Below are 14,038 nucleotides of genomic sequence, written 5' to 3'. Positions count from 1 at the left end.
CCAGGGAACCAGACCTTCCCCTGGGCATCCCCTTTCTTATGCCTAGGCCTGCCTCTTCCAAGAGCCCCTCCCCTTACATGGTGCCCAAAAGGGACCCTCTTCATGGACATCAGTGTTTCCCAGAGGGCTATATTTGGACCCCTGGTGATGTGCTAAAGTTTTAGGCAGTACAAGGACACTTAATCTAAAAAGTGTTGTCTTTTACGGCATCTTCCAAAGAAGCCGGTAAGTCCGGATACTGCTGCCTGGCCCGGACACCGTTTATTTAGGGTAAAGTGTTTCCACTCGCAGCAGTTCCGTCAAGGGACACCGGACATCAGAAGCTTGGGAAACGACAAACCTACGGGGGCTGGAATCCCGGCCCACCCTTCCCCGGCATTCCTCATCCTGCCATGCTCATGGGCGGAAGATCATTTTTCATATCCCATCCTGGCTCAAGGATGCGCTACCTCCCCAAGCCCAGAGACCACACGGTCCCAGAATCCTTAGAGGGGACCACCCCTTTTGGAGCTGGAGGCCCACGGAATTAGCAACCTCCCTCCCTCTGCTCCCACGGCCTCAGGAGCCCCCCCACCCCACCCGAGGGTTGGGGGGTGTCACTGAGCACGATTCTTGATGCAACGATTCCTATGCAAGGGGCATTTTGAGTCCCCCCATCCTTCCCTCGGACCCTAAACCCTGGCGAATCAGGGGTGAGGGGTGGGGCAGGTTCTGGTGGGAGCGGGGTGGGGTAAGGCAAAGGGCTAGGGGCTCCAGACACCAGGGTATGGGGGTGGGGACTGGTTATATTGCCAAAGGGTTTAACTTCTTAAAAAAAAAAATAGCCCCCAGATTCCCATGACCCTCACGGAAGCCAAACAGCGCAGGGAAAGGGGGTGAGGATCTTTTCCAAAGGGTACAGACCTCTTCCCAACGTCTCCCCCTGCTCGCCAATCTGCCACACGTACCCAGCTTTTTAGTTCAGCTTTTGAAAATAATCACGATCATAAACTTTTACAAAATGTGACTCTCGTCCTTCACCACCGTCCCCATCCCCCAAGTCAACAGTGTGGGATTCGGGGAGGAAGAGAGAGCTAAAGGGACAACTTCCGAGTCCCGCTCCCCTTTTCTCCTCGGCCGCCAGGGTGCCTGCAACTACACGCATGCGCTGCATGACGCGCTCCCCACACGCATGTCGCGCCCCTCCTGCGCTCCGGGAACGCACGGACACGGGGCGGGGGGCGGGGCGATTGGGGAGGAAGGAACGGCGGGGGGTCTCCCTGAGTTCAGCGGCTCCTCCTCCCCATCACACACACAGCAATAAGACTCTCTCACTCAAATGTGGGCGGGGCGGGCCTGGCCTGTCGAAGTGGGAGGTGGGAGGAGTGGCGAGGGGGCGCTCTCAGGGATGGGGGCGGGTGTCCGGAGTCAGTGTGGGGAGGGGAGGTCTGCAAATCGTCCAACTCTGGTGCTAATGGCGGGTCTTCTCAGCCCACCCCCAGGGCAGGGAGGGAGGGGTCGGCATGGCCCCTCCCCCAAGTCTCCCCCACGCCCACCCTGGGTGCATGAACCGCCCAATGCAGAAGCTGCCGCATGTCACCTGCCCTCCCTAAAGAAAAAAGTGTCATGCCCCCTTCCCACCCACCCTCTTACTTCCCACCAAAATAAAAGTTTCCTTTTCATTTAAAAATTGCATCCTGTTTGCTGGGGAGGTCTGATCCGGGCCGGCTTGAGGGGTTTTGGGAACAGAGGAGTTGGGTCTTCAAAAGCAGGGGTCATATTAAAGTAGCAAGACTGTGTGCTTTGGGGGGGGGTCCAGATATCCCCTTGATCGCAGGCTCTCACCTTGTGACTTTTCTAGGGGATGGTGTGGGGGAGGGGGTAAGAAGTGACTGCCTCAGTTTCCCTGATGGTAAAGATGGGGATCCACACCCCAACTTGAAACTGTGAGGGCATCTGGTAATAGGAGCTCTGATGTCAGGGTGATGACCCCAGGAGAGGAGGGGAGCTGGGTCTCCAACAGGAGGTCAGGGCCCGAGGGCCACATGCTCCACATTGCCCACTCCGAAGCCTGTGGGCAGACTGTGTGGGTTCAGCTTCTTAGTAGCTGTGTGTTCTTGGAAAAGTCTCAACCTCTCTGGGCTTGTTTCCACCACTCTAATAGGGCAGGAAGCGGTGATCTATTCATTCAGCAAATACACGAATTCCAACTACGTGCCAGGCACTATTCTAGGTGCTGGAAAGCAATGGAATCCCTACCTCTAGGGGTTGTGCTGAAGGCTGAGAGGAGCGGCCCACGTTTAGCCCATGTTCAGCTAAACAAAGGATCGCCATCCAAAAGGTGGCTCAACGGTCACTCTGTCGCTGTTTTGCAAAGGGTCAGCCAGAGTGCAGCATCCCTTCTGCCACTTACTGGGAGTCTTGGAGCAAGGGACAGTTCAGCCTCAGTTTCCCCACCTATAATGAAGGGAATATGTGGAAAGGAGGCTGAAATGAGTTTTTTCACATTAAATGCCAGGTACCCCGGCAGCTCCCAACACTGGCCAGCTGTGATTCGAACCAGCAGACTGCCCCACCTGCTGCCCCATCAGAGATCCCCATGGAGGAACACACACAGCCCCAAGGGTGGGGCTGGAGTTTATTTCTGCGACAGCCTGGACGCTGAGAGGCTATGGGAGCCTCCTCCAGGCCCTGTAGGAAAATCCAACCGAACTGTGATCACACAAGAGCAATCAGAAGGGAGGGCGGAGCACGGGGGTAGAGGGGTCCCCTTATGCCGCCCCTCTGCAAGGGACAAAGGCTGGTGGAGACCTGGGGCTCGGGCTGTTGTCGCTCAGATGTTCAGGGATCAGTGGCTAAGTGGAGCGAGAGGAAGAAATGGGGGTGAGGGGAGAGGAATGGGAGCCATGCTCCCTTGCTAATAAAGATCATTAACAACTTAAGGATGGAGGGAAGCCCTTTGGGACCACAGCTTGCCAACTACACCTGGATTTCTTCCCCAGCGAAAGCCCCAGTCCTCGTCTCCCTGCTCGCCAGCTCCTCTGTGTTTAGGGGTTTACAGGAGGTCGCAGCACCCGTCCCCGGCAGTGGGTTGGTTAAGTGCTGTAGTGCCAGAGGGTGGCACCATTTCCAAAGTGCAAGAAGCTGGAGGTCGGAGGGAGAGTTCCTGGGACTGGGGCCTCCAGGGGCCAGGGGCCAGGGAGGGAGGGGCCATGGCTGGGAACAGGGTGGGGTCATTGGGGCTGGGACACGGGCGGCCCATCAGGCTCTGGTGGTGCCGGCCCAGCCCCCGGCTCTGCCTCCTCGGCCTCCTCTTCCGAGACCACGCCCTCCTCCAGTCGGAAGACCTGGCGCACGGTGCGGGTGGTGAAGGTGAGGGGGCCACGTCTGCAGGGAGGAGGGAAGACCAAGAGACAGAGGTTAAAGGAGACGGGCAGAGAGAGCTGGGGGGCGGGGCTTATGGAGAGAGGGTGCGCATGCGCAGCTGGCCCTACCGGAGCCGGTTCCTCAGTGTGTTCAGCTCCCGGTTCATGGACTCCGAGGCCTCTGTGACATCCTCCAGCTCATGCTGCAGCCTCCGGCGGACTGACTGAGCCCGGGATGCCTCCTCCTCTGCCTCCTCCAGCTGCCGCTTCAGCTGCTTCACCCGAAGGTTGCCCTTCTCCAGCTTGGTGGGAGCAGAGGACCGGGTTGTGTCTCTGGGTGCTGTCCTCACCCACTCTCTTGGGCCCCCAGAACCCCAACCCTCCTGCCCCCTGCCCCATACCCTGTGCCTTGCCTTCTGTTCATGCTTTGTTCTAGATCCTCTTGCCAACCTCCACTCCAGCTGCAAATGTGAGGCTATCCCCTACTTGGCCTCAGAGGGGTCTTTCTATGCCCAGAGCTGACCCCATCTCTCCTCTGCTGAAAGCCCTCCCATGGCTTCCCAGTGGCACTGAGACAAAGTGTCAGCCCCTCAGTCTGGCATTCCAGGTCCTGCGGGGTCTTCTTTCCATAAACCCACTGGCGAGACCATCTTCACCAAGACCCTCCCCAAACCCTGCCATCTCCGTCTCCGGGGAGGGGGCACACGTTATCTGCCTCCCACCAACCCCTCTGGCCTCATTTCTTATCACTCAACTTTCCCTCCCCATTCTTCTCTCCAGCCACACTGCTCTGCTTTTTGCTCCAAACTCACCAGACTTATTTCCACACCCCAGGGCCTTTGCACCTGCTGTTCCCCCTGCCTGGCTCTTTCTCTCCTTTCAGTTCTCAATTCATATGTCACCTCCTTAGAGAGGCCTTCCTGACCCCACCCCCTCACCCCCAATCTAGGGAGTATTCCCTAATCCTCCACCTCTCCTTTTCTCTTCATTCTCCTGTTCCTCCATAGCCCCTGTCACAATCTGTCCTCATCTTTCCTTGTTTATAGGTTTGTGTCTTTCTTTCCTTATGCTACAAATGTGAGCTCCATGAATGGGGGACCTTCTCGGTTTTGCTCACAGCCACATCTCCAATGCCAACTAACAGTGGTGGGTGCCGGATAATCATGGGATGCTGGCAAATAAGCGGTAGCGGAGCTTTTAAGGCCACAGTGATGCAGTCTATAGAGTTGGAGTCCCGGGATCTGATGCAGGCTCTGTCTCTACTAACTGTGTGACTTTGGTATAAACTGTGTCCCCTTTTGAAGTTCCCGTTCTCCCACCTGTGCGTTGGGGCTGGTAAGAGAATGCAAACATGTTTTTGTTTTTTGGTTTTTTAAACCACGTGGCACAGTACTTGGGGCACACTTGCTGCTCAATAAATAAATAAGAGCAGAGAGACTCTGCTGTCGGAGTCCTGGGGTTTGAACCCAGATACCATCTCTTATGAGCTAAGTAATTTGAACAAGTTACTTCACCTCTTTCTGCCTCATTTTTATCACCCAAATAAGAGGGAAAAGGATAGTACTTGCCTTGTAGGGTTCTGATAAGAACTGAATGTACTACACCTAATGTCTTTCGCACAGTGCCTGGCCCATAGTAGGCATTCTGTAAACATTACACATTGTGATTTTAGCCCCGGCCTAGCCTCTGGGTAGGGTTTCAGTTCTTCCTTCTCCCTGGCTGTCTCAGCTCCCCACCAGGACCTGTCCTCGATCCCACAATGGACAGATCTCAAAGTCACCGATGCCAGCTCTCCACTGATGCACCAAGCCCCAGGATGGTGGTCACCCGTGGCCTCTCACGATGGGAACTCACTGCATCCAGATAGCATGGGCTACATCTCTGTCAGTGGAGACCATCCCCCCACTGCTCCCCAGAGACATCAGCGGCTCACCTGGTCCCGGAGCTGGTCAGCCACCCTCCGCTCCTCCTCCACCTGGAGCACCACCTCCTTCAGGCGCTTCTCAGCCCTGCGCACCAGCTTGCCGGAGAGGATGCGCTCCCTGGAGAGGGGTGTGAAGGAGGCAATGAGGAGAGGTGCTCATGTGGGCTTCTGTCCCCTCAGCCTTGACCAGGGGCTGCTGTCCTGTTTTTGGAGTGGCCTCTTCCCTCTTTCCCACCCCCAGTGGTTCCCACAGTTTATGCAGGCCAGACATGGCTCCCAGGCTCCTGACTGCACGGCATCTAGTCCTTGACTTGTACCAAGGTGCTCAATGTTCCTGAAAGTGGCTCATGTCTACACCAATTCCCGTACCCCACTGTGCACCCCAGTCCTCCTCTCAGAGAACTGCCTCACTGACCACCAGTCCCCAGGTCAGATCTAGGGCATTATCTTTGCCCCTTCCTTCCTTGCTGCATGCTCACCCTGTCCTGATGTCCCCTGGACTCTGTCCTGTTCCCTCCTCTCTGTCCTCCAGCCCAAGCCCCCAGCTCAAGGCTGTGCTCTCCCGCCTGACCTGGCCTGTCCCTTCTCTCTCAACTCCCTTCTCCACTGTCCACAAGTGTGTGGGGGACACTCTGGAAGCCCAGAGCATCCCCATCAGCCACCCTGGCTGCTTCTTCCCTCTCACACACATGCTTCCCCTGGACAAGCTCATCAGCACCCCAGATCTCCACACCCATCTGCTAAATCTGTTTTCTGGGCTCCAGCCAGGTAGGCCCCCAGCCTCAGCCGTCCACCAGACCCCACACACCCCACACATCCCTCGTATTCCCCGCCAGGCTCAGCACCTTCTCCCCAACTAGTTCCTTCTCCCCTGTGCTCCCCCTAGATCTGCAGAGCAGACACCAGAGCCATCCCCACCTCCTGCCCCCTCAAAGCCATTCCCTCCCTTCTCCCAAATTTCCCCATCCATGGCCCTGGCTCCTCTATCCTTTCCTGCAAGGACCATCACACCCAGGGTGAAGTCCATGTGATGGGCCCCTAGTGATGGGTGGTTCTCGGCAGCCTCAGATGGGCTGAGAGGCAGACATGGGGCTAGGGGAGTGGGAGGGCTCAAGCTGTGGAAAGGGATGCAGTGGGGGAGGCTCCTTCAACTACAGATCCCCCAGCCACTCCTTGCTCCCAGGGTGACTTTGAGTAGGTCATTAACACCCTCTGAGCCTCAGTTTCTCCATCTGTATAATGGGGGAGGGGAAAGAGCTCAGAGTGGTATATCCATCTGCCTCCGGAAGGCCTCCCCAGAGACCCCAAACTACATCTCCTGTGAGCCCCTGGGCCCTTGGCTGGGCCCTGGGATGACAACACCTTCTCCCATGACCCTCTGGGGCTGGTTCCCGTTGCCTGTCCTTGAGACCTCACGTTTATCATACGCCCCAGTGAACTCAACTTGTTTCCCCAATATTCCCCCAGTCACTGGGACATAACCACTAACCCTGTCCTCTTCTCCCTACACCCACAACAGCCTGTCAGCCCCCAGCTCCATCCCTTCTGCCTCTGCCTCTCCCTTTTTCATCCCCTCATGTCTACCCTCACTCTCTAGCCTCAGCTTAGGCCTCATTTTCTGCCACCATCACCCAGCCTCCTCTCTAGCCTCCCAGCTCCCAGTCTCTGTCCTCCAGTCTGCTCCCAACTTGATCCCCAGGAGGACTTTTGACACCCAGCACTGACCCTACCCCCACCCCCTCCGGCTCACAGATATCCATGGCTTTCCATCTTCCCAAGACAGAGTTCTTCAGCCTGGCATTCAAGGCTCTTGCCTCCCATCCCTCTCCTGAGTCACAGGCTCTCAGGACCAGTCACCCTCCTCCAAACACCTTGATGTTTCCCATACGTGTCCCCAAGGCCGCTGCTCTGTCTAGGACAGAAATGGCCTCAATTCTCACTTCTTCCTCTACCCACAGCCTTTGCAATAGGATTTCGCAGCTTCTCACACCAAGAGACAGAATCTACTTCACCAGTCCCTTAAATCCGAGCTAGTGACAGGAGGATGCAGCAGAAGTAACATTGTACCAGTTCCAAGTCTAGGCCCCAAGAAACCTTTAATACTTTCCCTCACCCTTGGAACCTGGACTCTGCCATGTGAACAATCCTGGGCCAGTCTGGAGCAGGGAAGAGTGAGGCTCACTGTCCCAGGCAAGGCATTAAGCAAACGGGAGCCCAGCCAAGATCAGCATCCATCTAGCTGACTCAGGCACGGACACAAGAATGAAGCTCCCACCCTCGGATCAGCAGAACCTATCAGCCAGCCAAAGACTCGTGGGCAGTAAGAAATGGGTGTTGTTTGAAGCCACTCAACTTTAGGCTTGTTTGTTATGCAGCTAGAGCTAACTGCTACATTACTGTTTGAAGATTTTTTTTTACTTTAGAGAGAGACTGTGTGGGAGCAGGGAGGAACAGAGGGAGAGTGTGGAGTCCAACACAGGGCTCGATCCCATGACTCTGAGACCATGACCTGAGCCAAAGCCAAAGGTCAGATGCTCAATTGACTGAGCCATCCAAGCGCCCCTACATTACTGTTTAAATCTTATTCTTAGTGGGAGTACAGTTACTTGTAGCCCCAAGTATCTTAAATAATAGAGGCAATCAGCAATCATTAATATTATGACATCTTTAGGATGTTTCTAAACCAGGGGCTTGTAACACGGCTCCCCTTCATCTCCTTGATCAGAAGGTGGGGACCACCCTCCAGCTGTGCCCCCCTCTCCCACCTACCTGCTCTCCTGCTCCAGCTGCTCCTCAGCCTGGGCCAGCTTAGACTCAAGGGCCGCAATGATCATCTTCTGGCGGGCCCGGGCCCCAGCGTCCTCCTCACCTAGGCGCCCCCGGAGCTCCTGCATCTGCCGCTCCAGCTGCTGTCGTCCGCTCTCCGCCTTGGCCGAGAAACTTCGCTCAGCTGACAGCTCTGTAGTCAGTGATTCCACCTGTAGCAGTGGGAAAAGCAGAACCATCATGGGAGAGTCTCAGAGGGAAGATGGTAGGTAAATTCAGGCACCTCCCACAATTAAGTGAGTTGACAAAGGTAGCACGGAGCCTGGGACATACTAGATACTCAATAAACACCAGCATGTATTTTCCCTGATTGTCTTAGCCGCCAACAACAGTGCCAGCCCCGGGTTTTCACCTTTCCGATAGCTTTCTGCTATATTTTAATAAGTCCACAGGACTATCACAAACTTGTTTAAATGCTATAAATTCTACCTCTGACTGTGAATGAGTCCATTCAAAGGGTTATCACACTTCTGTTTGCACTGGGATCATGTGGGGAGCTTAAGAAAAAGATGCAGACTGTAGGGTTCCTCCCCCCAGAAATTCTGCTTCCGGCTGATCCGGGGTTGGGGGGCAGAGGAGAGTCCATGAATCTGCATTTTCAACAAGCACCTCAGATGGTTCTGATATGGGTGATGTGCAGGGTCATTTTAAGAAATGCCAGCTCGGGGCGCCTGGGTGGCTCAGTCGGTTCAGCGTCTGCTTTCCACTCAGGTCATGATCTCCGGGTCCTGGGATCAGCCCCCATGGGAATACCTGCTCAGCAGGAAGCCTGCTTCTCTTTCTCTCTCCCTCAGCCCCTCCCCACTGCTCATTCTCTCTCTCTCAAATAAATAAATAAAATCTTAAAAAAATATATATACCAGCTCAACAAACAGCAGCTACTACATTGAGAATGTGTAAACGCACCCCTAATAATAGTTCCTGTTGATTTATTCAGCTCGTACTCTGACTGAGGTCCTTGCCGGGGCTAAGGAAGTGAGTCAGGTTCAGGCTGATTCATACTTTATTTCACTGGGCTCTCACAGGAACACATCGACACAGTGATTAGCATATGCTCTTTTTTTTTTTTTTAAACTTTTTGTTGGAAAATGAAACTGTAATACAGAAAGTCAGAAACTGATCAAGTCCATGACATCAGACGTCGAAAGGCAAACACCCAGGTGAAGAAATAGAATGGTGCCGCTTCACAAGGCCCTGCACCTGACCACCCTAAGGCCAACCCCTCCATTCCCCACCAAATAGCACACTGTCCTGATTGTCATGGTCACCACTTCTTTGCTCCTCTTTCGAGTTTTATCCCTCCAAGATGAAGGCATAGATCCTACAGTTCCATCTTGCCCATTTAGAACTTTGGTGTATGTTTCTTTAAAAAAAAACCAATATGAATACACTTTCTTTATTTTTTTAAGCAGGCTCCATGCCCAGCGTGGAGCTTGAACTCACAATCCTGAGATCAAGACCTGAGCCGAGATCAAGAGTCGGACGCTTACCCTGCTGAGTCACCCAGTGCCCCTAGGTTGCTGTTGTTTTAAAGCTACCTGGTTTGGGGGACCTTGTTATGAGTACCCTAGGAGACCGATATAGTGACTAATGAGTACTGAAAGAAAATCACTGAACTCATGGATTTAAACAGACCGGATCCATTTAAAGCAGTTGTGATTATTATCCTTGTAGAAGTTCTAACTGCTGCATTTGGGGCCAACAGGAGCCTCTCCTGGTTGACGTCTAGGTGCTTTTTGACGTAAGTATGCCAGCTCCCGGGGCGCCGGGGTTGCTCAGTTGGTTAAGTGTCTGCTTTCAGCTCAGGTCATGATCTCAGAGTCCTGGGATTGAGTCCTGCATCGGGCTCTTTGCTCAGCAGAGAGCCTGCTTCTCCTTCTGCCTCTGCTGCTCCCCCTGCTTGTACTCTCCCCTTCCATTCAAATAAATAAATAAATAAATAAATAAGATCTTTAAAAAAAATGTATGCTAGCTCCCTCGGTAACTGGTATGTTGTGGACTGAATGCTCGTGTCCCTGCAAAATTCCTACATTGAAGTCCTAACCCACAATGTGGTGATCTTGTGAAATGTGGTGGGATCTTGTTATGGGGCCTTTGGACGGCAGTTAGGGTTCGATGAGGCCACGACGGTGGGACCCCCATGATGGCATCTGTGCCCTTATAAGGAGCCTCAAGAGAGAGTTCTCCCCACATATGGTGGCTGCCTCCAAGCCAACAGATGAGACCTCAGAATAAAATCTACCTCATTGGCACCTTGATCTTAGACTCCCAGCCTCCAGAACTGTGAGAGAGAACTGTCTGTTGTGTGAGCCCCCCACTGTCGCCATGGTATTTTGTCACGGCAGCCTGAGCAGACTAAGGTGAGGTATGACCAGAACGCCCCAGTCTCCTCTTGTTTGTTTCCTGTTTCAGATCTGGAATCAGCCATTTGTAAAGAAGCTGCAGTCTCAGGGGCGCCTGGGTGGCTCAGTGGGTTGGGGCCTCTGCCTCCGACTCGGGTCATGATCCCAGGGTCCTGGGATCGAGCCCCGCATCGGGCTCTCTGCTCAGTGGGAAGCCTGCCTCCTTCTCTCTCTCTCTCTCTCTCTGCCTGCCTCTCTGCCTACTTGTGATCTGCCTGTCAAATAAATAAATAAAATCTTAAAAAAAAAAAAAAGAAGCTGCAGTCTCATTTAGTGGGATTTGGCATTTCTGGACGGCAAACTTGGGTACCGGGGATGCTCACGGCTACTGGACTGGTTACTGTTCTCAGGCTTTTTGAGGAGACAGAGATAGGATGGTTCTCTACGAAATACCTCACAAGTTCACATGAACATGCCCAAGTCCAATTCAGAACCACGGAGTTTTGTTTGATTTTAATTAAGCCTCTCCTCATGACCCACCTACATTTAGGGGCTTATGCGCTTACGGACACAGGCGGCAACGGGATGTGAAGATGCCATCTTTACTCATTGACTTTGTCCCACGTTGCACACGTGAGGGTCTCAGAAACACGACGTGAATACTGTCCCTACCAATATAGTTACTATCTAGTAATACAGGGTTTTGGTTTTTTTTTTTTTTTACATATTTGTCCATTCTCTTAATTTAAAAATAATTGCACTACACACAGCTGAGCAGACAGCTGTTACCTTCCTTATTCCTTTTCATCCCTCACTGAGTCTTAGGACAATGAGCAAACTGGTCGCTCATTACGCCCTCACGCTGCTGTCTCTCTAATGATTCCGGTCACCCGGACCTGGCTCTCAGAGGCGGCATGCGTCAGAACCCACTGGGCTTCTTAAAACAGATTGCTGGGCCCCACCTCTGGCATACCTCCCTCACTCGGGCTTGGCCGAGGCCTAAGAACTTCCATTTCCAGCAAGTTCTCAGGTGACGCTGATGCTGCCAGCCTTGGGGCCACTTAGAGGACCGCCAGTCTCGTAGATTCCTCAAGAATCACTTGTGGGGACATGGCCGCTGAGCTTCTGCAAGCTAACACCTCTTCTGTGTCCTTTATACTTGGAAGAAAGTCTTGCTGGGTGCAAAAATCCATGGCTCGTGTCTTATACTGAGAATCTTAACTATATCTTCCATTTTCTTGCAGCACGAAATCTTGTTCTCAAAAATCTGACGACAATCGAATTTTCTTTTCCTCATAGATCACAGGCATTTTTTCCTAGATGGCTAAGGATACCTCCCTGCCCCCTGCCCTTATTTGTGCAATAGTTTTACCAGCATCTGTCTTGGTATCAGTTTTTTTTTTAAATATTTTATTTATTTATTTGAGAGAGAGAGTGAGAGAGAGAGAATCAGCAGGGGCAGAGGGAGAGGGAGAATCAGACTCCCTGTTGAACAGGGAGCCTGATGTGGGGTCTGATCTCAGGACTCTGAGATGATGATCTGAGCCAAATGCAGATGCTTAACCGACTGAGCCACCCAGGCACCCCTTGGTATCAGTTTTGATAGGTCAGTATCCGTGGATACACAGTGTGCTCTTCCAGTACGTAGCTTTCAACTGTAGTATTTCAGGAAAGTTCCTGTGTCATGCTCTCAGGTTATTTGCTCTTTCCTCTTCCTGGGGTCGTCTTCTTTGGGAACTCCTGTTACCATATGTTGGATCTTCTTTGCCTGTCTTCAGTATTTGCTATTTTCTTGTAACTCCCTTTTTGCCTCTTTTTAAGTTTCATTTTGATATTTTTTTAAAGATTTGTTTATTTACTTCAGAGAGAGAAGTGGGGAGGGGCAGAAAGAGAGGGAGAGAGAGTCCCGAGGAGACTCCATGATGAGTGCAGAGCCTAATGTGGGGCTTGATCCCAGGACCCTGAGATCATGACCTGAGCTGAAGTCAGAGGCTTAACCAACTGAGCCACCCAGGTGCTCTGCCCCCATTTTGATTTTTTTTTTAAGACTTACTTATTTTTTTTTTAAGATTTTATTTATTTATTTGATAGAGAGAGACACAGTGAAAGAGAGAACACAGCAGGGGGAGTGGGAGAGGGAGAAGCAGGCAGGGGGAGTGTGAGAGGGAAAAAGAGGCTTCCCGCCAAGCAGGGAGCCCAATGCGGGGCTCAATCCCAGGACCCCTGGGATTGTGACCTGAGCTGAAGGCAGACACTTAATGACTGAGCCAGCCATGTGCCCCGAGAGACTTATTTACTGTACTTTAGAGAGAGAGGGAGCACACGTATGTGCATACATGTGAGCAGGGGGTAGGGGCAGAGGGAGAGAAGCAAACTCCCTGCCGAGTAGGGACCCAACTAAGGGGCTCAATCCCAAGAACCCGGGATCATGACCTGAGTTGAACCAAGAGTCAGACACTTAACTGACAGCCACCCAGGCACACCGCCGTGGCCGCCCCCCCCCATCCCATTTTGATTTTTTAAAGAGGTCCTCCTTTCCACTAACAGCCAAGGATGCAGGTTGGGTTAAGTGCCCTTCACTAGAGCATGTGTCGGGTTATTTACCTCATTTATAATGAGCACCCAGCACTGTTTTAGATCCAAAGATAGAACAGTGATCACAATTAAGACAGAAGCCCTGGGGAACCTGGGTGGCTCAGTGGGTTGAAGCCTCTGCTTTCGGCTCAGGTCATGATCCCAGGGTCCTGGGATCGAGTCCCGCATCGGGTTCTCTGCTCAACAGGGAGCCTGCTTCCTCTTCTCTCTCTGCCTGCCTCTCTGCCTACTTGTGATCTCTGTCTGTCAAATAAAAAAAAAAAAAAAAAAAAAGAGAGAGACAGAAGCCCTACTCTTAAAATGCTTCCTTCTTTTTTTTTTTTTTTTTTTTTAAATAGCCTCCACACCCAGCATGGAGCCAACTTGAACTCAGCACCCCAAGATCAAGACTGAGTCAAGATCAAGAGTCAGACGCTTAACCAACTGAGCCACTCAGGCGCCCCTCAAGGTGCTTACATTCTGGTGGGGAGATGGATAGCAGACAAACAGGTAAATACATAATATAGTGCCAGGTAGCAGTAAGTGATATGAAGGAGATTAAAGGAGAGAGAATGGAGATTGTGGAAGAGAAGCTGGCTGTTTCACACAGGGTGGTCAGGGAAGGCTCTTCTGAGGGAATGAGATATGGGATGGTCTGGGATAAGAGCTCTCTCCCAGGAGGCGGGAACAGCAAGTGCAAAGGCCCTGAGGTAGGAATAAACCTCGCAGAGTCAAGGAATAGTGAGGAGGCTGGTGTGGCTGGAGCAGAGTCAACCAGGGATAAAGAAGGGTTAGAGTAAGGTCTGAGTTAGCCGGGGAGCAGAGTGTGGGGCCTTGTATATGACTGGGCTTTCACTCTGAGTAAACTCATCATCCTGGAGTATGACTGCCTCTCCTACTGGTCTAGGTGCTCCCCAAGGGCTAAGCTAGGGTCTTAACACTTCTCTGCATCCCAGCAGGATCAGGGCATGGTTCCTGAGAGGCCTCAAAATGTGTCTTTAAAAATTAATAAGGGCACCTAGCTGGTT

The 14,038-nt window shown here is 52.5% G+C and overlaps 1 protein-coding gene across 5 annotated transcripts in view; it reads right to left on the bottom strand.

The window, feature by feature from the left end:
- Positions 1 to 2,581: 2,581 nt before the first annotated feature.
- MYH14 (myosin heavy chain 14) overlaps positions 2,582 to 14,038 on the bottom strand; it is an 82,419-nt gene continuing 70,962 nt past the window's right edge. For all 5 annotated transcript variants that reach the window (XM_080827938.1, XM_080827936.1, XM_080827937.1 and 2 more), the window contains 4 exons: positions 8,038 to 8,246; positions 5,278 to 5,386; positions 3,474 to 3,646; positions 2,582 to 3,366 (listed from right to left, as the gene is read on the bottom strand). In XM_080827938.1, coding sequence (XP_080684064.1) covers positions 3,213 to 3,366; positions 3,474 to 3,646; positions 5,278 to 5,386; positions 8,038 to 8,246 — 645 coding nt within the window. In that variant the 3' untranslated portion in view covers positions 2,582 to 3,212. The remainder of the gene's footprint in view (positions 3,367 to 3,473; positions 3,647 to 5,277; positions 5,387 to 8,037; positions 8,247 to 14,038) is intronic.

Source organism: Martes martes (genome assembly GCF_963455335.1).
Source record: "Martes martes genome assembly, chromosome: 17".
Lineage (NCBI taxonomy): Eukaryota > Metazoa > Chordata > Mammalia > Carnivora > Mustelidae > Martes > Martes martes.
The sequence above is the reverse complement of the archived record's forward strand: the minus strand, read 5'-3'. Positions and strand labels throughout refer to the sequence as shown.